Source organism: Aphidius gifuensis, linkage group LG4, assembly GCF_014905175.1.
Source record: "Aphidius gifuensis isolate YNYX2018 linkage group LG4, ASM1490517v1, whole genome shotgun sequence".
In the NCBI taxonomy this organism is placed as follows: Eukaryota; Metazoa; Arthropoda; class Insecta; order Hymenoptera; family Braconidae; genus Aphidius; species Aphidius gifuensis.
Window position 1 is genome coordinate 15,802,386 of NC_057791.1, and position 27,088 is coordinate 15,829,473.

The window sequence follows — 27,088 nt, forward strand, 5'->3', positions numbered from 1 at the left end:
ATAGTCATTGTATCATTATGTATGATTGTTACTGTGTTGGATTTTTTTAAACACGTTTGGGGAATACTTTACAACACTATCATTGAAATTGAAAAAAAATATTTTAAATAAAAAAATAAAAATGAATCCAGCATTTGGGGCAATTACATTCTGGCTTAGAAGAATTGAGGTGATTTCAATCATTCTATGCTGGAAGGTAGTCACCTCAAATGCTGAAACCACATACTATTTCATTTCAGGTCATTAACTGTTTTATGAAGGGTGGAGAATGCACCGTATAATTAATAAACATACGGCCGTTTCTCACTGGATTCGAACTAACTTCTACTGAAATTTGAATTCAGTGCGTTTTCCCACTCGACCACAAGATGTCTTGATAACAACTGGCACTAACTAAATATATTAGTTTTATAAAAAAAAAAAAAAAAATATATATTAGCAAGTTGAATTTATATGTATCGAAAAAAAAAAAAAAATTAATGAAAATTTTAAAGGTATATAATGACATTTTATGTCACGTATTTTGAAAAAAGAAAAAATATAATTGCGAGTTTCTGAGTTCACTATATTATTTCAGCACATAACGTATATAAAAGTTGGGTCTTCTAGTATATTTAAATTTACAAAACATATATAAAAAATATTTTTAGATTTAATTGATTTTGAAAATCGAACTTAAAACTATACGTCGAAATTTAACGCGTATCAAGCTTGAATCAACGTCAATCCAGATAGCTACAGCCAAACAAATGATTCAAATAACATACACACAATGTAACGAAATTTATTTATTTGAATTTTTGTAGAAAATATTGGACAATAAAAATATCCACTAGCAAAGTAAATATATATAAACAAATTGAAAATTTATTAAAAATAAAAATTTTATAGAATATTTGAAAGGTAAATATTGAAAAAAATTAAATTTGAAATAATAATAATATTGAGTCATTACAATATGATGATTAATTAAGTGTAAATTTATCCAAGTCAGCTTAAAAAAGATGAATAAATTGTTAAATGGAACATTTATTTATTATAATTTTTGACATTTGACAATAGTCATTGTATCATTATGTATGATTGTTACTATGTTGGATTTTTTTAAATACGTTTGGGGAATACTTTACAACACTGTTATTGAAATTAAAAAAGAATAGTTTGAATAAAAAAATAAAAATGAATCCAGCATTTGGGGCAAATACATTCTTGCTTAGAAGAATTGAGGTGATTTCAATCATTCTATGCTGGAAGGTAGTCACCTCAAATGCTGAAGACCACCTACTCTTTCATCTAAGGCCATTACCGTTTTATTAAGAGTGAAGAATGGCACCGTATAATTGATGGAGATACGACGATTCTCATTGGATTCGAACTAAGAGCTACTGAAATGTGCAATATCAGTGCGTTTTCCCACTCGACCACAAGATGTCTTGATAATAACTGGCACTAACTAAATATATTAGCAAGTTGAATTTATATATATAGACAAAAAAAAATAAAATTAATAAAAATTTTGAAGGCATATAATGACATTTTATGTCACGTATTTTGAAAAAAGAAAAAATATTATTGTGAGTTTCTGAGTTCACTATATTATTTCAGCACATAATATAACGTATATAAAAGTTGGGTCTTCTAGTATATTTAAATTTACAAAACATATATAAAAAATATTTTTAGATTTAATTGATTTTGAAAATCGAGCTTAAAACTATACGTCGAAATTTAACGCGTATCAAGCTTGAATCAACGTCAATCCAGATAGCTACAGCCAAACGAATGATTCAAATAACTTGAAAAATTTGACAGAATATACTTGAAATGATATGGAGAAAAGAGTTTGGTCAAATCGAAAAATGAATAACGTAATTTTTTATAACGAAAAAAATTAATTAACCACACATTTAACCAAACACAAGTTAAAATGACTTGAAAATTTGACATAAAATACTTTAAACAATACAAAATAATTTTGTCATATGAAAATAAAAATAAAATTTATAATAAAAATTGATAAACTCACCCTCACTGCAGTTGATGATGAAAATTTTAGATTGACATTGTCAACTTGTCCCATTGAAATTCATATCATCTGCAACAATAATTAAAACAAAAAATAAATAATTGTATGCAATTGAAATAAAAAATACAGGTTGAATATTTTTGCTAATGCAGGCAGGCAAGCAGCTGGTATTATTTCATGTATTCAATAAAATGATAGCATCAAATATAAAGCAACTTGAGAATGTTAAATTTCAAAGCATTCAGTAAAATAACGTATATAAAATGTACATTATAAATAATTTATTCATGAATCTATATATTATGAAAAGGACGAATCGACAACTTTGTTTTATAAATATGTATTAATATATTCAATAAATAATATTTAACACATATGATCAGACTTTAAAATACATGATGACATACACCGTTGCGTATTTAAACACTTAAATTTTCAGTCTCTATGGAATTTAGATGAAAATTTCGAGAATAACTGCTTACAAACATTCCCATACGGCTTTTGTAGATGGCACAATATAATATAACATAACATATATTTATGTCGAGTAAGGAATTTTGCCTCGAAGCAATACACAAACATAGCTTCGTTAATTCTTAAACATATATATATAAATGATATTTAAAAATTCATACAAACATGTGATAATAATTTATTTTTTTCATTTTTAAAATACTTCCAAATTCAAAATATTCAAGAAAATCAATATTTCATATTTAATTTTTTTCAAATACTATTGACTATTATTTAACAAAAAAATTTGTCAATAATAAATAGTAATTATTTTATCTGTCTCAGCAGTAGTTGCTTTTGTTATTTTTTTAAATTTTTTATCTAAAAATTTATATGACAAATGAGACGATTAACAGTAACCACAGATATTTGAGTACATCACCTGACACTCGACACACCATTTTACCACTTTTATACTTTTTTACATAAAATTGATATTTTACTGCTATATTTTTCCTCCTTTTTTTTTTGTGTTTTCATAGTCAGTTGTTCTTATACATATATACGTATACGTAATCGTCAATTATTCAGTGAAAATTTCAGGTTTATGAGTATAAGGGTTGTCAGATGAGTTAGAGAATATATATATATAGAAGGGTAGATTCAAAATGAGCCTCTTAATGCGAGTTCTCGTAAAGTAACATCCCCTCAAAGTCCCAATGTCGGTCTGTTTTTGGTCTGTACTACTGTCCTAAAGCTTTCTATTATGCATATTTTCTCTATTGGCAAGTAAACATATATACCTCCCCTTTTTTCTCCTCTTTATACCCCTACCCTAAAATCACCCCTTCAATTTTTTTTTTTTTTTATTATCTTATTTTCTACTTGGTTACAAAATATTACATTTTTTTTTTGACATGTTTAATATTTTTTTTGTTAAATTAATTTAATTGTAAAATTAAAAAATATTTGTTTAATAAATTTATATTTCATTTTTGTAGATATTAATTTAAATATTGCAAAATGTAAAAAAAAAAAATCAATAAAATGTCAAATTAATTTTGAATAAAAATGTACAAATACATTTAATTGAAAAATATTTTTCATATTAGTTTAATTAACAATTGAAATAATTAAAAATTAATTATTAAAATTTTTATTTTTTATAATTTAACATTGTTAAATTTGTAGCAATTCTGAATGTCATTTATTTTGTTTAAAAATTTGTTAGTAAGTCTGTTGATTTCATGTGTTAATTTACCCTATTTGACACATCAATTTGTCGTATGTTAACTGTATTCCATAGTCATTGATGGGACAATTTAACGATAATGTTTTTGGTTGTAATCATCGAAATGATTGTCCATGATGGTCAATATAATAAAAGTCAATGATTATAGCAACATTATAATATGACTTCCCTTCCACTTTTGTAAACAAACTTAATCTAAAAGCATCATGTGTTCAATTATTATTTAAATACAAAACGATTATCAACATTTGTTATAGTTTAAATGTAATATTGACATAATTTATTAAATTATTATTATTGACATGCTTTAGAATTAAACACAGAGTAGTTGATGAGAAATTTATGATAAATATTTTTTCAATGTTAAGTTTATATTGTGAAGGGGATTTTGGAGGTTGATGGATTTTCGAATGAAGATTTTCGAGGTTGGTAGCTAATGGTATTCAAGATATTTATAGGATGTGAACAAGCTTTCAGAGTTGAATCAAGAAAGGGCAAAATTTTGATCAAGACGCCTCTGAGATCTAAGACGTTTACGCGGTTTTCGCGCGAGTTAAAGGGTCCTCTGGTAATTACAACGACCACAACGGCCAAAATAGGGTTTCTGAAATTTCAAAACCAATGTTTATCTCCGTCCTTTGTTAATACTGTTGTACAAGAATAAAAAAATCATACTAATATTTTAATTAATTAATTAAAATTCATCTTAATTTCCTACAATAGCAATTTTCATTTTTTTTTTCTTCTTTTTAATCTCAACTCGTTATATGTATGTTTATATATTATATTTTTTTTTTCTTACATAATATATACGGTGCGACAATAGATATACGGTAGCAATTTTATCACACGCCTCAAATATTTTACTCCAAGAATTATTCAAAGCCGTAGGATATGCTTCGTTCCATCTCGAAGAATGCAGCAATCGATAATTACGCACTTGCATATCGATATCTACCGTTTGATTTATAAATCTATCACAAAGACATGTTTATTTTGCTCAAAGCAAACTATACACGCATATAATTATTTTGTTTATTTGCATGAATAATTTTTTTTTTTATTTTACAAATACCAATACAAACATGATCAATAAATTTATTAAAATATAAATTCATTTCTTTTTTATATTTCTATTTAATATCTCTTATCCAAAAAATATCATAAATAAATAATACAATCCACGACTATTAATAAATATCAAACTTAATTATTCATCTTTTTTTTCGAATGTAAAATTAATAAAAGCTCAGTTCAAATTTTCCATCAATTGTCATATCAATTCATCAACAAAAAAAAAAGCTCCAATCCTCCAACAATCTAAATACAATTGTTACCACATCAAGATCAAATACCATACTCTCTAATTTTTCAAACAAATTAAGAAAAAATAAAATACAACAAATAAATAAATATAACAACAATTGTTTTTGTTGTATCAATATATTTTCTTTAACAATAAAAATTATTGTTGAACTTGAAAGAAATGATTGTGGTTAAATTTCTTTGGAGCCCTTGTAAAGAGTTAACAGTACAGCTGAATGATCATGCTTCATTCTGTTTGACAATGCTTTGTTTATAGGTAACCGTCGACACGAATGCACTATGCTTGCTACACATCGTTGCTTCATAACGTTTATTCGTATATATGTGTTGTATATATACATATAAAATATAAATGTATGAACATGTACCAGATGAGGCAGACAGGGCAACGATGTGAGTACATATTCTCCCCTTTTCCTCGGCTGATATTGTTATTATTATTATTGTTATATATTCGAAAATTTTGAAACGTCCACCCTATAACTACATCTCTACTACTATGATTACTATACAACAACAATATAACCACCACCTCTTCATCTCTTCAATTCACTATAATATATCCTTTCTCTTTTGCTCTCACAAACTCCCACGGCTTTGGTTATTGTTCATATTAATTGATGCGTTATGTTTGATGCCGTTGTGATAGCCATTGTACGTGGCCTGTCCACTGATAACTGAGTTACCGACTGCAGCAACCAGAGTGCACACTCAAACCTAATTATCTCGAACCGATGCAACTACCGCATTGCGTTGGCATTTCAAATACATGAATTTTATAAATCAACACCTATTTTTTGAATTTTTATATTTGTTATTAATAGACAATAATATTTTATAATTTAATTATATATTGCATAATTTAATATGCTTTACAAAAAAATTTTTAAAATTAATTTACAAATTTATATTGCGTGTATAGATTTATTTAATTAATTTTTTGATCCTTTTTTTTTTTTTGGTAAGAAAGGAATCAATTTGGAGGAAGCTTTTTGTGGGTGAATGAATATATATAACATGTTATAAAATAAACAAGTTTACGTGACAGCAACTGCTGCTGAATAATAAATCTTAAAATTCAATTGAAAAATCTTATTGTTGTTGTAACTTGTGGGTTATTCATTCATAAATAATTTCTTCAATACCTGTTTTTTTATTTTTGCATCTTTATTATTTAAATGTTAAAACTCACGGTGAGTCATCTATATAGTCTTTTTTCTTCTTGAGATATATAACATTCAATTTTTCTCTGTGTTTTGTAGATATTTACAAAGTTGTTTCTAAATTTAATCGAAATTCTTTTGTGTATGTATGAAAATGCGTAAATAATAAGTCAAAAAAAAATTATTAAACTTATTTTAAACTTAATTTTTGTTTTTTAGTTAATGTTAATTGATAATTTAATTGTTTTTATATAAAATAATTGAAATATCAATTTATTTATTGACTCGTTACGATTGTTGTAAGGTCAAATCAAAATAAATTTATATATTTGAAAGTCAGTAGCAGTATACATAAAAGTAGGCAGTGCAAAAATAAAAAAAAGGAAAAAAAAAGGGAGAGTTGGTACGCCCAAGCTTTTGTGTCTGGTAGAAAGGTGTGTTATGAAAATTGAGTCGTTCAACGTTACATACGGTTTGATAGATTACCGAACGGGGTGTGCTTTCCCCAGTGGGATAAGCATCAATAAAGTTAATGGCTCTTTCATTTTCCATAAAAATAAAATTCACATTTTTCTAAATAATATATATTATTTACATTTAAACAATTTTATTTATATTATTTAATTTTATATATAATTCTAATAATACTTTGAGATAGACTTGAAAACGTGTCTGAGTCTTTGGAGAATGGAATTATTAAAGAGCTTCAAGTAAAACTGGTAAAGCCACGATAATTGTTAGCAAATATTAATAACTGGGTAAAGAGGTTTTTCTGAAGGGGGTATATTTTGTATAAGTGATATATACAGACAATCAAAGACTGTAAAAAGCCCCTTACAAGGGCGATGAAAACTCTTTGGGTATAAGAGCAAATATATAATGCCTGGATGATTTTATACTGATCAGACAGTCAGGGGTGTTGAAAGACGCGATAAACGCGTATAACCGTGATTGAAATTTGGAAATTCTCTTTGATGCAATTACCTACGAGGTAGGCACAGTTAAAAAGCCATAAAAAATTTCAAATAAAAAATAAAAAAAATTACAACAGATGGAAAAATATATTGGCTGTGTTTCAATTATTAAAATTTATTTTGAAAAAAAAAAAAAAATATCTATCAACTTTAAATAATATTGAGTAAAGAACACTTGTAAATTTTTTTTTTTTTTTTCTATTTCGTTTGACACTTGGTGAATTTTTCTGTCTGTAAAAACTGCCAGAAATATTTTTTTTTTTTCATTATAAATTTTTTCTTTGTAATATTTTTCTTTTTATCAATACTATTTACAGCTTTTAAAATGAATTCTTTCATTTGCTATTTTTCAATTCTGTTTTAACCTCACAAATATATTCATATTTTTTTTTTTTTAATCATACATTTTTCTTTGAATGAAATATATACAATTCAAAAGCGGCTAACCTTTGAGTTTCAAGTCCTCGAAAGTACAGTTAAAATTCACTATGTGCTAATTAAAATCCAGATGAAAGTTTGTTTTTTTTCAATGCAATGAAAAAAAGAAAAAGAGAAAAATTTATATACGTGTGTTCCAAGTGGCTATTGGAGGATGTATAGCAAGGGTTAGGGGTTCCTTTGCTGGTTCTTTAATGTGGCAATCTTGGGGCGTGATAAAGTGTGGTACAAACGTTAAAGACGAAAAAGAATTTTGAATTACCTATTACCACGATGTAAACTATACGACCTTGTACAAACATACTTGAAGGCGTTGCGAATGTTTCTCTTTTATTTTACTTTGTTTTTCTATTTTTTCATCGTTTTTTCAGTTATCATTTCAAGTACTTTTTTTAAAAAATATTTTCTCATATTTTTTATCTATATAAAATAGAAAAATAAACTATTTTTTAAATACAACAACCAAGCATTTAAATTACCCGTTTTATTTTATTATTATAAATTATAATAATTAGCAAAAAAAAAAAATATTTAAAAATAAATTTTTACTTTAAAATAATACATACAAGTATAATATTTTCAAAGGATACATGTAAAATAAAAATGTTCTTTGAATGAAAAATGAACGTTTAGTTATGTTTGAAAAAAAATTTTCCGTACAATTTGGCTAGTGGGTGGTTGGGTGAAGTTGGAGAGGTGGATATAAAGAGGGACAAAGTTAAGTTATCCATATACTCGTTGAAAGAAAATTTATGGGAATTAATATTGGCTCCCTCGGGGATAAGATACACTGAGATCCGCGGAATGCGACTTTTTAGCATACATGAAGGGAACTTTAAGAATTTAATTCGTACAATGTGCTTAAACTTTTTACCCTCTTAGAAATTTATTTATTTTCTTTTCTTTTCATATCTTGTATAATTTTTACAATCATATTTTCTGTTGTTTTTTTTATTTCCATTTGACTTGAGGCAGTGATATTTTTTTTTTTACCCAACAAAGACAATTTTTTTCGAATAAAAATTATTGCTACATAAAAAAAATATAATAGAAAAAATATGTTTTAGAAGACTGATGGTGTGTGTCAATCTGACCATCTATTAAATGCATGAACTCGATAATGTACATACTCCCTTACTCGACACATTATTTTTTTTGGACAAAAAAAAAAAATAAAAATACATATCTGAGAAAATGAAATATCATCAATGCACATGTAGATCTTATCATGCACATTCATATCTGGAACGATAAACAACACCCCTTGAATAAAAAAAAATATAAAAAAAAAAAAAGAAAAATCAATGTAACAGGGAAACTGGCAAGGGTCTTTTCTTAACATAAAAAATAATAACATAAATAATATAAATACTCATCGTTTCTATGATAGTCAAACAAGTAAAATTGTCAAAAAAAAATAAAACAATTGTTATTTAGGATAATTAAAAGCCAGCAATTCAATTATACTTCAATAAAGTTGAATTGGGGGAAAATAATTAAACGTTTTTGTTTAGTTTTTTAAAACTAAAAATTATTTTAATATACAAATATTAAAATAGACAATCACTGGCTTGTTACTACAGCAAAATTTTGTACAATAATAAATCTGAAGTTGTATTTAAGTGATGAGATAATAGTATCATATTACACGACCGATACTTCTTGAAAAAAAATAAAAATAAATTTAAGAAAAAACAAAAAATATATTGCAATAAATAGGAGAAGAAAAATATATAGAAAAAAAAAATATATAAATCGGCTTAGAGATGGTAATCGCAGTTCAAGCCGATAAAATAAAACGGACTTCTTCTAATACTGGGTTATTTTTTTTAATGATTTTGTATATACCGCACGCATCCAAAAATATAAGAAAATAAAATATGATTAAAATTAAAAAAAAAAAGGACTTGAAAAATATGAAGACTGAATATTGATAGTTATTCATCTAATATACCCTATTATTTAGCGATTTTTAATCATTTTTAAAATTTTAAAAATATATTTTTTATTTTTTTTACAGTATTTGTATATCAATTTTTAAAATTTTATTGTTTTTTTTTTTAAGCACAAAAAGTTAATTGCATTATATTGATTAAATAATAAAAAAAAAAGAAAATAAATATCCAATAAAATTTATTATGAATTCTAGATTAAAAAATCAAAAAAAAAAAAAAATTGAAAGTCCACATTCCGTACGACGAATAATGTAAAAATAAAATACAACAAAAAAAATGTAAATAAAAAAAAAAAGACAGGGATTTTCCCAGAGAAAATAAAATAAATAAAAAAAAAAAAGTCATCCCCAGTCCATGACTCGTTCAACGCGCAAAGCAATACACATCCCCTCGATTTTTTTTTTTTGCAAGAAAAAACATAATCCTGATATCTGTCAGTTTTCGGCCAATAAAACACGCGTACTATACAATCCGCAATGCGAAAAGTACCTCCGCTGCTTTGGTCTGATAAAGCATGAGAAAGCATAAAGATAACCATCCCCTTTTTTTTTTTCTTTTTTCTCTTTCACGTTATCCCCGTGAAAAAAATAATCGGAAAATACATATATAGCTATTGAAATAATAGGTTTACAATAAAACAAAAATAGAGCATTAAAAAAAAATTAAATACCTCTTTTTTATTTCAAATTTTCCAGATTGTTTTCATGTGCTTCCATAAAAATGCAAAATAAATTTAGCAAGCGTAAAATAGTCAGACAAATTTATAGACCAAAATTTAACATAAAATGTCATTATTATAAAAAAATATAATAACAATTAATAGTAATAATAATAAATAAGCATCAAGTAAATAAATACAAGAATAAGGGTAACCAGAGCTAAGATCTCAAATGACTTGCTACAAAAAGCATGTAAATATTTTCATATTGCTTTACAGCTTGTAACTCAAGCACGTATATATTTATCCTATATAAAAAAAATAAAAAATGTGTTGAATATTATTAAACCCGGACCACACAGATTTACTTCAAAAAAAAAACCATAAAAAGAATAGAAGATTGACAATAAGCTCAATAATACTAAAGGACACTCAAAAATCTTTTCAGTCTTTCAAACGTGTGCGGTATTGATAGGATTTCTGTCTTACCCTAACCTTGTTTTATTTTTTTTTATTTTTTATATTTTTTCTTGTATTGTTTTTGAATAGCATTTGTAAAACAATTTCAATGAACGGAAATAGTATATTTAAGGCGACAAAATCCTCACAGAGCTTTTCAAAAAATAAAATTTTATGGCTGACCCTATTATGTATATTTTCACTTGACAAAATAAATTTTCTTATTTAAATTTCTATATGGTCTACAGAATATATATATTTACAATAACCAAATATTATTTTTAATATTTTTCTATTATAATTTTTTAAATATATCAAAAAGAAAAAGTGTTAAAAAATAAAGTAAATATTTAAATGTGTATATAAAATATAGTTAAAAAAATTTAATCATAAATAGATTTAGTAAATGTTAAATTCCAGAATATAATATATATATATATATTTATATAAATAAATTTGGCACAGGATGCACGGTCTAACTGCTATCGATGTTGTGCCTCGAACTATAATCATTCGAGTGGTACGGATTAAGTGTATTATTATTCAGCAGGCAGCTTTGTATAGAGTTTGGACGATGAAACAAAAAGAGGAGGAGAAAAAGAGAGAGAGAGAGTGTATAATAAGAAGACAGTATAGAGAAAAAGGGGGTATATATGAGAGAGAATAAGAGAAGAGAGGGGTATATCTTTTACCTTGGGTTGAGTGCACAGATGCTGTCCGTCGGAAGCAAAATACAACACAACATAACACACGAGACACACTAAGTTTGAGACTATTGGACTGGTAAAACACTAGGTACCTAAGTGGCCCTTTTCTACAACCCCTTTTATAACATTTATATAACAACAAAAACAACCCTCTCACTTACACTTTCTCTCTTAACAAACACGTATATCTTACGACTTGAGTTTATGCTTACGATCGCAAATTTTAACAATCATATGAATTTTAATAATCCATATAAATAATATCAATGAAATATATAATGAATATATAAATATTTTACAAATAAAAATAACCAACAATAATTAATTTAAATAATTTAAAAAATTTTTTGAAAAAAAAGCTTTGTTTTTTTATTTAATTAATAATCAATGTAAATTGTTAATTTATTTATATTTAAATAAATTTTTTTGATGTTTATTTAGTAGTTTAGATATATATCAGTTATGTTGCAGGTGTTAGAAATGGTCAATATAGCTAGAAAATGCAAATCATATTATACTGACGGTCTATGATGGGAATTGGGGTGGTCGATTAGAAAGAGAAGGGACACAAGTGTTGAGGGAAAATTGAGACAAACTCCTTATATTAAATGCACGATCATGAGAAATTGTTAGAGGTGGTAAAAAGGGGAGTTAAGATAACGTCTGTATGGAAGTTATATTAGTTTTGTAGTCCACAAACATTGCATGATTGAATTTTCAATTGTATTATATGTCTATGTCTTTATATTCAATACTATGACAAATATTATTATACAAATTGTATGTGTGTTTGTATAGATATACTGTGATTTTTTTTTGTTGTGGCGATTTTCTACTTGAAGATCGTGTTTTTAAAATTTACATATTGAATGAACCCCGCGTGTACACTCCACCGTTTTCGTTATTATCCAAACGATCGAAAACCTTCAAAGTTTAAATAAATATACAAATTTTTTTTTCTGTCATCTATTTTATTATATACTATATTATTTTTATACATGCCTGGTTTTTATTTTTATTTGTAAAAAAAAAAAACAAATAAGGATAAAAATAAATATATTTATAGGAAAAAAAATGAACTTTTGAACTTTTTATTTTGATAATAAGTAATGCCACGAGGCACTTGAAGTTTCCCATTCAATTAAATTGGAATTTATGCAATTTTATGTTTATAAATTTTTTTAGAAATTATTAAAAATATAATTTTATACATAGAAATATCTTTATAATTTTTTTTTTTTGAATTGGTAATTGAAAATGATGATTAGAAAATAATTAGAATTTGTTGTCAATATTTTTTGATAAAATTTTTGTGAATTGATCAACCACACATGCATGATTTTTATTCAACTCTAAAAAAAACTTTCGACACTTTTTTAACAGTAGAAAAAAAAAAAAATAACTGTGTTAATTAACCAAGCATAAAATAGTTGATGGTTTTCGTGCGTTTGAATATTTATAACTCTCTTATATCCCACCTTCAAAATTTAACACTATATATTTTGTATAATCTGTCAAAAAATACTTGATAAAAAATATCCAAATAATATTAAAAACAAAAATTACAACAATTACGAAATTTAATATACGCACATGTGTAGAATAAGTTATACATAAAATTGATCATCAAAGTAAAAAAAAAAAACATGTTACTGTATATACAAAAAATAAATTGACCCTCTTATATTTACCATATATTTTTATAATATTTTTTATAATTTCTAAAAAAAAGCTATAATGAAAAAGTTGCATATAAAAAGCCCTATGTTTAAATGATAAACTTCAAGTGCCTGCTGTAGCGTCACTTTAATATAAAAAAAAAAAAAAAACACATCCAGACAAGTATATGAATAATAATTTAAATGTGTAAATTAATAATTTATTTTCAGCTAAATATTATTTTACAAATAATTATTGTGTATTACCATGAAATAATTGAAAAAAAAATTTAATTTAAAAAGAAAATATTTAATGGAAAAGAATGTTTATTGAAATCTATCAAACTATCAAACTATATGCATCTACGGTTAATTAAGATTATGATGCTGTATGATGTTTATGTTGAGTGTTATTTATGTAAAAATATAACGCTTGCATACATGTATGGATAGATAGCACAATTGACAATGAAAAGGAGAGCGAGGACAGAGGCATGTTGATGGGCGACGGTGGCTGAACGATCAACGTGGGGAGTCTATGTACTATATTTATATATATATTGCATATATATATATAACACGAATGAATGAACGTTTCGAAGCAGCTTTCTGACCGAATGCACAGCAGTAGCTGATGTATTTTGACGTGCCCGATGGCAGACCACCGAACCAACGTTGACTGCATTATATCTAATGGACCACCCTTCTATTCTTTTTACAAATACAATCCACCAAACATTTATTTTTTTTATTTTTATTTAAATTGATTGTGAAAAAAAATTATTGATTGTTTATAAATCATTGAGAATTAAGTCTGATTGATTATTAAATTACACAGATATTCATCTGAGATTTAATGAGTCAATTTCTTTTATTGTCAATTGTTGTTTTTTTTTTTTTTAAATGTCTTTATGCATTGGGTTAAATTAAGGTCAATGTAAAACTGTGTCACTATTATTACACAATGCGAATTCCATGTGTTGTGGAATTTGAAAAATTAAATTTTTAGTTGGTAAAATTTGTGATTAATAATATTATCATGCTTGATAGTATTAAAAATAAACAAAAAAAAAAAAGCTCAAAGTTGCAAAGTGAAAGTGTCAAGTTAACAGATTTATTCTCCAATTTTATTTTAGTCATATATATGCTCGAAATAATTATAATGTCATGAAATAAATATCATAGTATTAAACTATCTGGCTTAGTGTATTTTTTGACAAAATTAACAACTATAAATTTTAAAAAATAAATAATAATAATACATGTAATTATTAACGTTAAATAATTTAATATCCAAAAATTTTTATCACAAAATTACAGAGCTTAAATCATTGTTAATATCACTATTATTATTACGTTTTATAATTTTTTTAAAATTTTATTTAAAACCACCAAATGATTGTGAAAAATTCTTCAAGGTTAAAAATGATATAATTCGATAAAAATCACATATTTTACTATCATCAAAATCACCCATAAAATAAAATCATAAAAAAAAAAAAAAAGTGTGGTAATAGCTGTCCTTCGGTTTTTATAATAACCCATATAAATTAAATCATTAAAATTTTTCAAAACTACATTTAAAAAAATACCTCGTATATTTTCATTATAATCAAAAAAAAAAAAAAACCACTGAATTACAATTCTGCAGTGTCATTGTGTTTATCATCTCAATTAAAATCATTGGCTCGTATGAAAAATATTTAAAAATAAATACCAACTGTTAATAAAAATATTGCAAATTAATAAACAATTGATTATTAATAATTACTAGAATTTTTTCAATTAAAAAAAAAACACCTCAAAAATATTTAATACCAGTCAAGAATAAATGCAGCAAAAAAAAAATAAAAATGCATATAAATTATAATATTTGTTCAAGTGTGTGTGTGTACATATCTAAAAACGAACGTTTGTCCTTTTTTGTCTCAGTTAATTTTGCGTGTATTTTATATTCTTTAGTGTGAAGGGTATGCAGTCAGTTCTTACACGAAGGAGTGGTTTTACAGAGTGGCCAATGGCGAGTGTTCGGGTTAATTCTAGGCTGCCGCAACTGCGCCATCTTTGCATCATAATGCAGTCCCCCCTCCTCCCTCTCTTTCTCCCTCTTTTACCCTCCTCCACCCCCTTTTTTTATTGAGGGGGAACCGACAAACAACATAACCTCGTCTGATGGAACCCCACCTGCACACACCACCACTACCACCTTCACCTCTTTCTTCTCAATTTTTTCTTGAGATTATATTTTTGTGTTCGATTTTTTTTCATCAATGTATTTCTTACATATGCATAAATATATATATATTTTTAACTTGTTAAGAAAATATTTATTAAATATTTATAAATGAGACAAAAAATGTTGTTTTTTTTTATTTTTTTTTGAATGATTGTATGACGAGCTGTGTGAATTTTATTAAGAAGAAAAATTCATGTGGAATATTTTATTTGACACAAATAAATCATATCTTACATACACTGAAAATTATCAACCTTTAAAGACACTAATCAATTAGTGGATACTCAGTATAGACATATATTAATTTTCATAATTATTGCTTTTAAAAATTTTTTTAAATTTAAATTTTTATTAATCAAAATTATGTTGTTTATTGAATATTTATGCATTTGATTTTTTCTCAGAGGATGATTTTCACATGAAATCTTTTATAAGGCATTGAATTTTTATTATTATAAGATGGTAAAATGTGAGATGCATTTGTCGACATTCTATATGAGTAGACAGCTTGGGTTATGCCCAAGGCAATGTCTTACCTATATGTATCTTTACTACTTCATGTCTTTCTCCTGTCAAATCGAGCCTATCTCAATGCCAGCTACCGTCGCTTTCCTAATTCAACTCAATTTATTTACTTTATTATAATGCATAAATTAATTTGTTGTTCAATAAATATATATTCTACAATTATTAAAATTAATTTCAATTTTTAAACTAAAATTTTCTCATGATAAAATTATTTCATCTATAAAACTATATAGGTATATTTTTAATTATATATGAAATAATTTAATAGTGCAGTTTTTTTATTGAATTATTTTTTTGTGAAGATAATAAAATGCATATCTATTTTATGCTGGTGCATCTTGTTAATTTTTTGATTGTTTATTGAAACTGATGTATATGCCATAAGGTATGCGAAAAAATAATGTGGGACTCTATAGGTGGTCGAAAAATATTATATTGAGATATATAATACGCACGTAGTCGTGTGTTAATAACAGCTGGCTATCGTGCTTTTTTTTTTGTTACATATACATTACTCGGTTTAGAAAATATATCTGTTAAAATATCAACAAATAAAGTTAACTGTATTATTAAAAAAGTATGAAATCTTATTTTTTTTCGTTGCAGTTTTGTATCAAAAAAGATTGAAAAAAGAAAGAAGAGCGAGAAGACGTCTTCAAGAAACATTAGATCTTGAAATTAAAAGGCGTAATCAATTAGAAGAAGCACTGAAAGCAACGGGAGCATCATCTGAACAAGTCAAAGCAATTGCTGGTAAGTTTTTCCTGATATTAAATATTTTTATTTATATATTTAAAGATAATATTAAACAATATGCAAGTACACAAAATTTTGCAATAAAGTGGGTGGTATGAGAGGGGTGGGGGAGGGTGTATTTGGATTTTGGAATAAATTAATTAATTCGCCAAGGCAAGAGTAAACAGTCTGACACCCAGTAGAATATGATTCCTTACTTATCCATTCCCGGCGGGGGTGAAAATATATGTATATATTGAAAATTTGAAATATATATTTTGTCTTTATCTTTCTCTTTAACTTGTACCTTATATATATATGTATCACCTTCCCCAATAACTTGGAAAACCATAGCTTCTTGTAGAACTTCACCTTCAAGCAACCAACCAACTCACTGTCACTACCAAAACTCAAACACGAAACCTTTTAAGTAGAATCTCTTATTCTGATGTGTACACATACACATATAAATATATATATATGTAATTACTTGCGTTTACAAGCCTTCTACTCTCTTCGCTACTGGTTTTCCCGTCAGGCTGATTAGCTCCTGTCAGACTCAGAGTCATGATATTAATTTCAAATCAAATGTATATCAGCATCTTATTGAGTCAAAAGAAAAAATCATACTCTAAATTATATCATCAAAAAAATAATGAAAATATTTAATTTTTTATTTTTTAGAAAATATAAATGCTGAAGCTCGTACAAAATTAGAGCCAGTTGATGATTTATCAGGACATTCGCAATCACAATCTCAATCATCCCAACAACAACAACAACAACCACAACCTTCTCAACAGTCGCAACAATCACAGCAACAACAGCAACAACAACAACAACAACAACAAAGTCAGTATAGGGAATCCCAGGTGTCACGTCCACCACAACAACCAACAACACCAGACTCAATAAAACCTGGCTGGGGCTATGGACTGGACCTGATTGGTGGTCAGGCTTCCGCCTTCTGGCAAAACTACCAAGGTTAGTTACACTTATTTATTTTTATTTTTTTTTTTTTCTTCGAAACCACTTTCATTCTAGTCAAGGCACATGCCCATATGTACACATAAGTGTTACATGTGAGTCAGTGATTTTTTTTTTTTTTTTTTTTTCATTTTTAAAGGCATCAATCAACTGACCCAAAATAACCGTGATCTCAATTAATCGTGATTGATTACCCATGGTCCTTAACAAAATTATATCACCAGTTTAATAAGCTATTTTGTGGTTTCTACGGTTTCTTAAAGTTTTAAAAAAATCAACTTTTTTAAAAAATAAATAATACACATAAAATTAAATAACATATATCACAATATTATATAAATTAATAATTATTATAAACATTAAAAATTTTATTTTTTAAAAACCTATCATTAATTGTAATAACTGAGAATTTATATTATAAAAATAATAATAATAATAATCATTAATACATGAATTTTTAACACTCACTCGTAAAGAAAAATGAAAAAAAAAAAAAATTCAAATATATATATGTATATAGTGGTTAGTGTGCTTTGAAACTCGTTAAAATCACAATAAATTTTCCATTTTTTATTTTTCGATTAATCCGGTTTATATCTGGTAGTCAAATTTTTTTTTTTTTTTTTATTGACTTGCCGAACAAACTGAATGATCCCCTACAGATTACCAAGAAAATACGTTTCGAATTGATTTAGTAAAAATAATGATAATAGTAATAAAAAAATAGTCCGAGTGAACGGATTTTTCCTAAAACGATTCAACGAATCATTACTCTTTTTATTTGAAATATTTTTTTGTTGTTGTTATGCACGAAAAATAAATTATTCAGATGATTTCAAGCACAAGCAATCACGACCGCGAGCAATAACATCCCTCGATATGTGTTATTATGTGTGTGTTGGGGGGTAAAAGAGGGTGTATATATTTTTAAACTTATATGGTTGACGAGAAAACATGCTTATTTGAATAGGGTGTAGATATTTTTTGTTGGTAGTCACATGGGCATTATGATGAAGAATCCATTTGCAATAAACAACAAAAATATAATCGACACGAGTTAACGATAAGAACAAAAAAAAAATAAACGAAAATGGGATATAGTAAAACAAAAAACGAATGTAAATAAATAAAGGGGTTGGTTTTTTGTGGCTGTAGGTATTTTAGATATTACAATAATTTGTAAAAATTATATTATTTAAATAATAATTATTGATGAACAAGGATTATAATGGATGGAAAAAAAAATTAAAAATTCAAGTGCAATTGGCTGTGGTGATTGCTGGTATCATTGGATGTTTTCACTGTCTTTATAATCTTGGCAACATATCGTCTTTCAACTCCCTTCACATTTATTATACATACATATGTGTATGCATAATATAACATGAAGAAATTTTCGTCTAGAGTATCACACACCTCATCTCATCTGCATGATCCACAGTTTTTTTTTTTTTATTTTTTACCAGTCTGGCGACCCTCAAAGTCTTATTGATGTCTTTTTTTCTGAATTGTTAAATTTACACTTTATGCAATAAACCTGTCTCTGTCTTTGTTATCCTTAATATTATGTTGTTTAGTGAAATTCTTTTTTACAAATAGAACTGGTTACATGGAAAATATGTTTTTTTTTTTTTTCTTTGGGAATTGTAATTTTAGTTATAGTCACATATAAGTTTGAATTTTCTTCAACAAATTCATTGCTAGTTACTTTTGATTTTTACAAATTAATTTATTTTTTTTTTTGTTTAAAAAAAAAATACATTCTTTTACGTTTAAAATAGGGGAAGATATATAAAGAAAAAAAAGTAAATTTTAGGGATCGTTTGCACCCGCAGCGATGATTATAGGAGGGACGATTTTCACGCCAATCTTCGTTGGGATTGTTTTTTCATTATTTTTTTTTTCTTTAAGTCTTTCGTGTTTTGGTTTTATTTATTATTATCTTAACATTTATTTATTTATTTTTTCTTCACGTGTGCGGTTTAAATACGCAAGGGATCATTTTTTTTTCGGCTCAATTTCATTGTATACGTACAAAGTACTTTTTTATGTACAACAGACGGATTTAAAATATCATCCGGTATAGTTTCAATTTTTATTTACAGAATAAAAAATTAATCAAGTAATTTAAAAGACTATTTTTTTTACTCTCTGGTTATTATTTTAATTGATAATAATAATAATAACATTGTTTAAAAAAAGAAATGATTATTAAAGTGATAATTTTAACGCGGTAATAAAAAAAATTTGTCTGACAAAACGTTGATTTTTTCCCTTAAAAAAATAGACCACTGAAACAGAGTTACAATTTTTCCCGACTAATGGAAAAATTGTATAAAAAAACCATATTTTTGTTAAAACATTTTTTAATATAATTTGGGGAATTTCATTTCATTGCTGTAGCAGTAAATATTTTTCTATAAAACTAAAGAAAAAGCTACTTTAAAAATTGTCCATTTTGTATTATTTATATTTTTTTTTTTTTGCCTGTATAATATTTGAATATCTTATTACGTAAAAACGATATTCAAAAACATAAATTTAAAATAAATTTAGTATTATAAAAGTTGCGAAATACATGTATAACCGTTGAGAAAATAAAATGACAAAAAATAAAATTTCAAAAGTGCTCGTGAACATTCATACAATTTCACGGTCTGCTTAACACACTCTGTATATTTCTATAGAGTTTTTTGATGCACTTGAAAAAAAAGTCAAACGATTTAAAACTGAAAGAGAGAGAGGATGTTTATATTATAATAGACAGAGGGATTGTTAGACAGGGGTAGATAAAATTATATGTATATCATCATCTAAATTTACAAGAAAAAAATGAGACTCTTATGTAAAAAACAATACAAAAATATATTATTTAAACGTCACACTTTTTTATATTTATTTTTTTACTCCTCACGATTCACGATTTATTGTATCGAAATTAATTACATGCACATAAATGCAGAGTCATACCATCGAGAACATTTTTTTTCTTTTTTTTTTTTTGAGCTACTCGAGTTGTATTTTAATTGAAATATAATAAAATAAAAAAATTTTGATTAAAAAAATATGTTAAAATTAAATGAATTTGAAGTATTTAATAACACGTTTACATGTATAAAATATTGAATTAAAAAAAAAATAATATATCATTAATTTACCTTTTTAAATGAAAATGAAAATTTGATTTTTTTTAAAAGAAAATTTTAAAATTTTTTTGCAAATATTATTTTTTTCTTGGCACAATAAATTTTATTAATCTAGATTTTTATTTTTTTTATTCTTACTTTAATCTGATTTCCAAGAACTGCAACAGTGGAATATAAAAAAAAGAAAAAAAAACTTGTTCAGAAGCGTAATAAAAAATCTCTGACAAAAAAAAGAATGAATAAAAGGAAGAAAATAAACAAAATAAAATTTAAATTAAACATCGTGAATACGCAATTTATATCAAGTTAAAAAAAAAAAAAAAAATATTTATTTGAGATCGGTTTACCTTCAGGGTATAAAACACGTACTCAATACATATAAAAAAATTGAACATACATGTGTCTTGAAACGGTTAAATTGTCATTTAGTTGTCAAAGAGAGGGACTGTGACGAAAAACACCCGAGGTAATTTTATTTAAAAATACAGAGACAAGAGAGGCATAGAGAATCATGTAAAAGAATTCGTGCAGTTGTAAAATTTTCCTTTTTCTGAAACAAACAGCCCTCAGCTATTGTTGTTCAAAGCATATAATGAAATCTCAGTTAGAATAAGATACAAAATATATGCATACAAATATTGTTGTATATTATATATACAATTTTAACTTGAATATTTGTAATCATGTATACATATACTAACATACACGTGATTAAATGGAGACAAACACCAGGAGATCGAGAGACGAGTATTTCAAACGCCCAGGACGAGCTGCCAGTTAACCGGGGTTTAATGGCCTTGCAATTGGATTTTACCATTGCTCAACTTTGCCCCGGGGACGTGTCGTTTCACGCCTACCGATCAGATCTACGGGTGTGATCCATGTATATACATGTATCTCTTTCTATTACTCATATATACACTTATCATTTATCTCACTCTTCTTATGATTTTCATTCGTCTCTGTATATATACTTGCCCTTGAGGTTGTCACGCTTCAGTGTTTCATTCAGCATTATTGCTTCATGTTATCATTTTCAATTCAAAAAAAATTATAAACTATGTTTAATTTTAGTCTTTTATAATCTAATTTTGAATGTAGAAAATAAATGGATAAATGAATTTTCAACAATTTTAATTAGCAAGGTTCAAAATAAATATTGTATTTTATATTTATACGTTATTCGGCAGGTAGAAATTATTATGAACTTTCGATCTTTAATCTCATTGTAACGTTGAAAATCGAGCTTTTTTAAATCAAATTTATAATTTTAAAAGACACATTTTTATGAATATCATAATAGTATTTTATTATATTTCGTATTTATATATTATACAGCCTTTGGTAAAAATAAGATTTAAACGAAGGTTGTTTTCGAAATTTACAAATCTTTTTTTTTTTTTTAATTGTACTTGTTGATGGTATCAAAAAGTTTAATCATAATTAATCATTTATTAATTATTAAAAATTATTAGAATGTTAAATTGTTGAATGGAATATTTATTTATTATATTTTATTTTTTTAAACACGTTTGAGGAATACTTTACAACACTGTCATTGAAATTGAAAAAAAAAAGTTTAAATAAAAAAACAAAAATGAATCCAGCATTTGGGGCAAATACATTCTGGCTTAGAAGAATTGAGGTGATTTCAATCATTCTATGCTGGAAGGTAGTCACCTCAAATGCTAAACTATTCATTTATACATCATAATTGAGTTCTGACTGATGACTGTATCTAAGAAGCACTATTATAATATTGTGATAAAAACTTGGCAGCTCTTCACTAGATTCGAACCTCGGATACCATATGAGACACATGTTCGTGTGCTTTCCCACTCGACCACAAGATGTCTTGATAACACCTAGCACTAACTAAATATATTAGCAAGTTGAATTTATATATATAGAAAAAAAAAAAGATTTTGAAGGCATATAATGACATTTTATGTCACGCAACATATAAAAGTTGGGTCTTCTAGTATATTTAAATTTACAAAACATATATAAAAAATATTTTTAGATTTAATTAATTTTGAAAATCGAGCTTAAAACTATACGTCGAAATTTAACGCGTATCAAGCTTGAATCAACGTCAATCCAGATAGCTACAGCCAAACAAATGATTCAAATAACTTGAAAAATTTGACAGAATATACTTGAAATGATATGGAGAAAAGAGTTTGGTCAAATCGAAAAATGAATAACGTAATTTTTTATAACGAAAAAAATTAATTAACTACACATTTAACCAAACACAAGTTAAAATGACTTGAAAATTTGACATAAAATACTTTAAACAATACAAAATAATTTTGTCATATGAAAATAAAAAATAAAATTTATAATAAAAATTGATAAACTCACCTTCACTGCAGTTGATGATGAAAATTTTAAATTGACATTGTCAACTTGTCCCATTGAAATTCATATCATCTGCAACAATAATTAAAAAAAAATAAATAAATAATATATTACCAATTCTTGTGTAAATAATTTTTGACCCTTTTATTTTTCCAAAATATCTCATTGTAATTATTAAAAAATACCTTAATATTCATCATTGTGATAAAATATGACAGTATTTAAGAAGAATAATAATAAAAATGGAAAAAATGAAAAATATTTCTAAACTTTTTTTTTGTTATAATTATTTTCATCGTGGTTTGAAAGGCATGACCCCAAGATAAACCCGTTTCACCCGTTTGGCTTAAAGGGATGTGCACACCGGTTAATTCGACGTTATATCATTAAAGGGACATTTTCCACTTTTCACCCTAATCCTTGTGGAATTCAGTGAACAAACCCCCGTGGTCCATGTTCACGCCTCGTCTGTTATATATATACCCACACTATTTTCCATTTCTCACTTTTTTCTCACCCACTTTCACACATTTATTTATCATATCTATTTATCTCTCTCTTTGTTTTTATTTCATCCTTACATCTTTCTGTAATCTTTTTCTTTTCTCAAATATATACATGCTTGTTTCTCTCTTCATAGCGACCAAAGCAGTGTATATAGGGTTATGTACATTTAGGGTATTTTTTTTTTTTTTATTATTAATTACTTTTTGAATTACTTTGTCAATTCATCATCATCACAATGCTCAGTCTAGTTAAATCACGGTTATTATAAAATTTTTATTTCATCTTAAAACAGTGTCTATAAGTTGCAAAAGTTGTATTTTCTTTGATCTGGTTATACACAAAGCTGGACAGAAGTGCATTTACAAATAGAGCAATAAAAAAAATCGTCTGACTAAACGTCGATTTATTCCCTTATTTGTACTTTTTTAAGTTTAATTTTTTTGTATATAAATGCATAGGTATTTTTTTACTTTTAATTTTTTCTTCTATTAGAAAATTAAATGATTCTTTTTAATTTAAAAAAAAAAATTCTTTTTGGCTACTCGATGATGTTGATGCGAACTTCCTTTCTGTTCTATTTTCTGTCGCAGAATCGCTAGCCCAGGAACTGGAGCAAGAAAGGAAGTCGCGACAACACCAGACAGCCGAGAGGGATCAAGTCAAGTCACCACTTCAAGGTGCGTCAGATTCTCCTAAGATTACGCTGAAAGCATTTATTCACTGAATCAAAAACCAATAAATTCGTAAGAAAATAATTTTTTATTTAATTTTTTAAATTAAAAAAAATTAATAAATCAATAATTAAAGTTAAAATTAATTTGATAAAAGTGAATGTTTTTTTTTTTTTTTCTAAATAAAAAACTTAAATTTATTCAAAAAATTTATATTTCTTATCATCCATGTTATTTAAACAAAAAACTTGGAAAAATTTTCTTGTCTTTTAAAATAAACTTGGATAATTAGCATCAAGTTGCAGATCGACAAAAAAAAAAATTACAAGCCAAAAGAACACAGCTAGTTTAAGATAAAAAAAAAAATAAAAAAAACCATCTTGTTTTACACTAAATCCCTAATTTTGTTTATAACTTTAAAAAATTATTTTGTATATATTCACAAGAGCTATTTATAAAAGCTCTAAAATTTTTTATAACCACAAAAAATTCTGTCTCTTATTTCTGTAGACGTATGGATACTCATAAATTATATTTTTTGTGAACCCAATTTTAAGAGAACGTTTTGCCACAGAATCAATCAAAGCTCATTAAGACAACAGCATTACAAATATATTTTTTTTTTCAAAACGCTACTACATTTAATTGATCCTTTAATAAAAAAATTTTTATAAACAAATGCACAATAGTTCTCATATAAATAATCATATTTTACCTTGAAATTTAACACCACATTGTACATATAAAAAAATTAAATAATAATTAAACACTTTTTATGATTACAGAGTCAAGGACAGGTTATTATAAAAATTCAGTGCTGTTTACAAGTGCAACATAGAAGAAAAAAATACACGATACAAGGTTTCAATAATAGCTCATGCATTTTTTTTCTACAATTTCATTAAAAATGTAAAAAACACAATAATATTAATAATAATTATTATAATCAAAAATCACGACGATAATCAATTTGATAACGTCAAAATTAAGTGTTCAATGCATCTTCATATTAAAAAAAAAAACAAATAAAAATAACAACAACAACATTATAAATATCTTCAAAGAATAAAAATAATAATGCTCAGTCGGAAGAAAAATCAATCGTGCATACTGTATAATTTTTTTTTGTGGTAAAGAAGAAAAAACTCGTATGACGTGTTTTTATAAATGTTATTGTTGCTGATTGTGATTCAATTAATGTAGTCATATAGAAATGAAAATATAAAGATGATGATATAGATGATTCATCTCATAGAGTCGTTCGACCAATAATAAGTCAGCGTAAATAAAATGAAACAAAAAAAGAAAAATCATTTGTATAAGATATGATAATAAAAATTAAACTATAAAAATGATAAAAAAGCAAAATTAAATAAAAAAAAAAATACAAAGAGTATATAATTTATAAAGACTGCTTGTGTAAGCTTGTGTTTGAATGAATGAGTTTCAATTAAAAAAAAAAAATATAAATAATTTATATAAATAAATAAACAATTAAATTGTATCAATAAAAATAAGTAGATAATTTTTAAGCTCTATTTACGTCAAACATAATATGACTCATTTAATAATTGAAAATAATTAAATCCCATTGTACTTTATATTAGAAATTATTTCTTTTTGAAGTGATATTTAGTTTATAAAATGAGCGATAAATAAAGTATGTGAGTCAAATATGTGTGTGACCTCGGCGTAAATAAATTGCATTCTCTTTTTTGTCTTAAAAAATTGTAAAATACAAAAAAAAAATCAACAGAAGAATTGTAATTGATTGAGAAACATAGAGACGTTTTTTTTCTATAAATCTTTTTTATAAAAAAAACATTTTAATCTACCTTTTCTTTGATCAATAACGAATTTTTTTTTTTTTTTTTTAAATAAATAATAAAGAGATTATAACGTATTTATATCGACAATTTAATTTTTAGCTGGATAATTATTTTCAGTATAATGGGTTCATAAAAAAAAAAAAAAATTGAATGAACAATTAGAAAAGACGAACCAACAGAATAATTGAGGTATTGAAGACTGAAAAAAAAAAAAAAAAAATACAAGAAAAATAATAATCGTTGTCATAATAAAAGAAAAAAAAGATTTTTTTTTTTTTTTAATCAATTAATTACATAATTTTTTTTGTTCAAAAAACGTGAAGTATTTAATTATTCATGTACAAAATATTTTACCATATAAGATCCTTGTGTTGTAAAGTTCACAAAATCGTAGATTTTAGATAAAAACCTAAGACTATAAAAATGAGTTTCAATATAGAAAGCCGAGACGCTAACCACCGATATAGAAAAAAAATTTAAAAAAAAAAAATAAATATATAAAGAAAATAATGATAATCCTAACAATAATAGTAATACTAACAATAAACTATGACAAATAAGAAAAAGATTATTAAAATAATCAATCTTACATCAACAACGATTAATAAATTTTTCTTGCCATTTGTCTATAATGAAAAAAAAAAACAACAAAAAAAATTATTTTCAAATTACAATTTTAATTTATAATAAAATTGAAATAAAAAAAACAAAATAAAAATAATAATACTATTGTAATTTCAAAAGAGACAAGTTTAATAAAAATAATAAATATAAATTGAAGAAAAAATTTTGAAAAAAACTACAATAACCTTAAAAATTATGTTGATAAATTTTTAAATAAAAATAAAATTATTATCAATTTAAAAAGATGACAATTTGAAGATCAAAAAGAAACATAAAACATATAAAAAAAAATAAAAAAAATATACATATATCGAGACTAAAAAGGTTTCCATGTAAACTCAGCTTTACTACTAATGAAAAATAAATAGTTGTTATTGTAAGATGAATATAAA

At 25.4% G+C, this 27,088-nt stretch overlaps 1 protein-coding gene across 8 annotated transcripts in view; it reads left to right on the forward strand.

The window, feature by feature from the left end:
• The window catches only part of LOC122855218 (dachshund homolog 2), a 140,207-nt gene extending 113,628 nt beyond the window's left edge, over nt 1–26,579 (forward strand). For 6 of the 8 annotated variants that reach the window (XM_044156414.1, XM_044156420.1, XM_044156416.1 and 3 more), the window contains 4 exons: nt 16,440–16,586; nt 17,253–17,552; nt 24,163–24,249; nt 25,029–26,579. In XM_044156414.1, the coding sequence (XP_044012349.1) occupies nt 16,440–16,586; nt 17,253–17,552; nt 24,163–24,249; nt 25,029–25,081 (587 nt within the window). In that variant the 3' untranslated portion in view covers nt 25,082–26,579. Of the gene's footprint in view, nt 1–16,439; nt 16,587–17,252; nt 17,553–24,162; nt 24,316–25,028 lie in introns of all 8 variants that reach the window. The other 2 variants (XM_044156415.1, XM_044156421.1) reach the window with 2 other exon arrangements.
• Nucleotides 26,580–27,088: the final 509 nt, after the last annotated feature.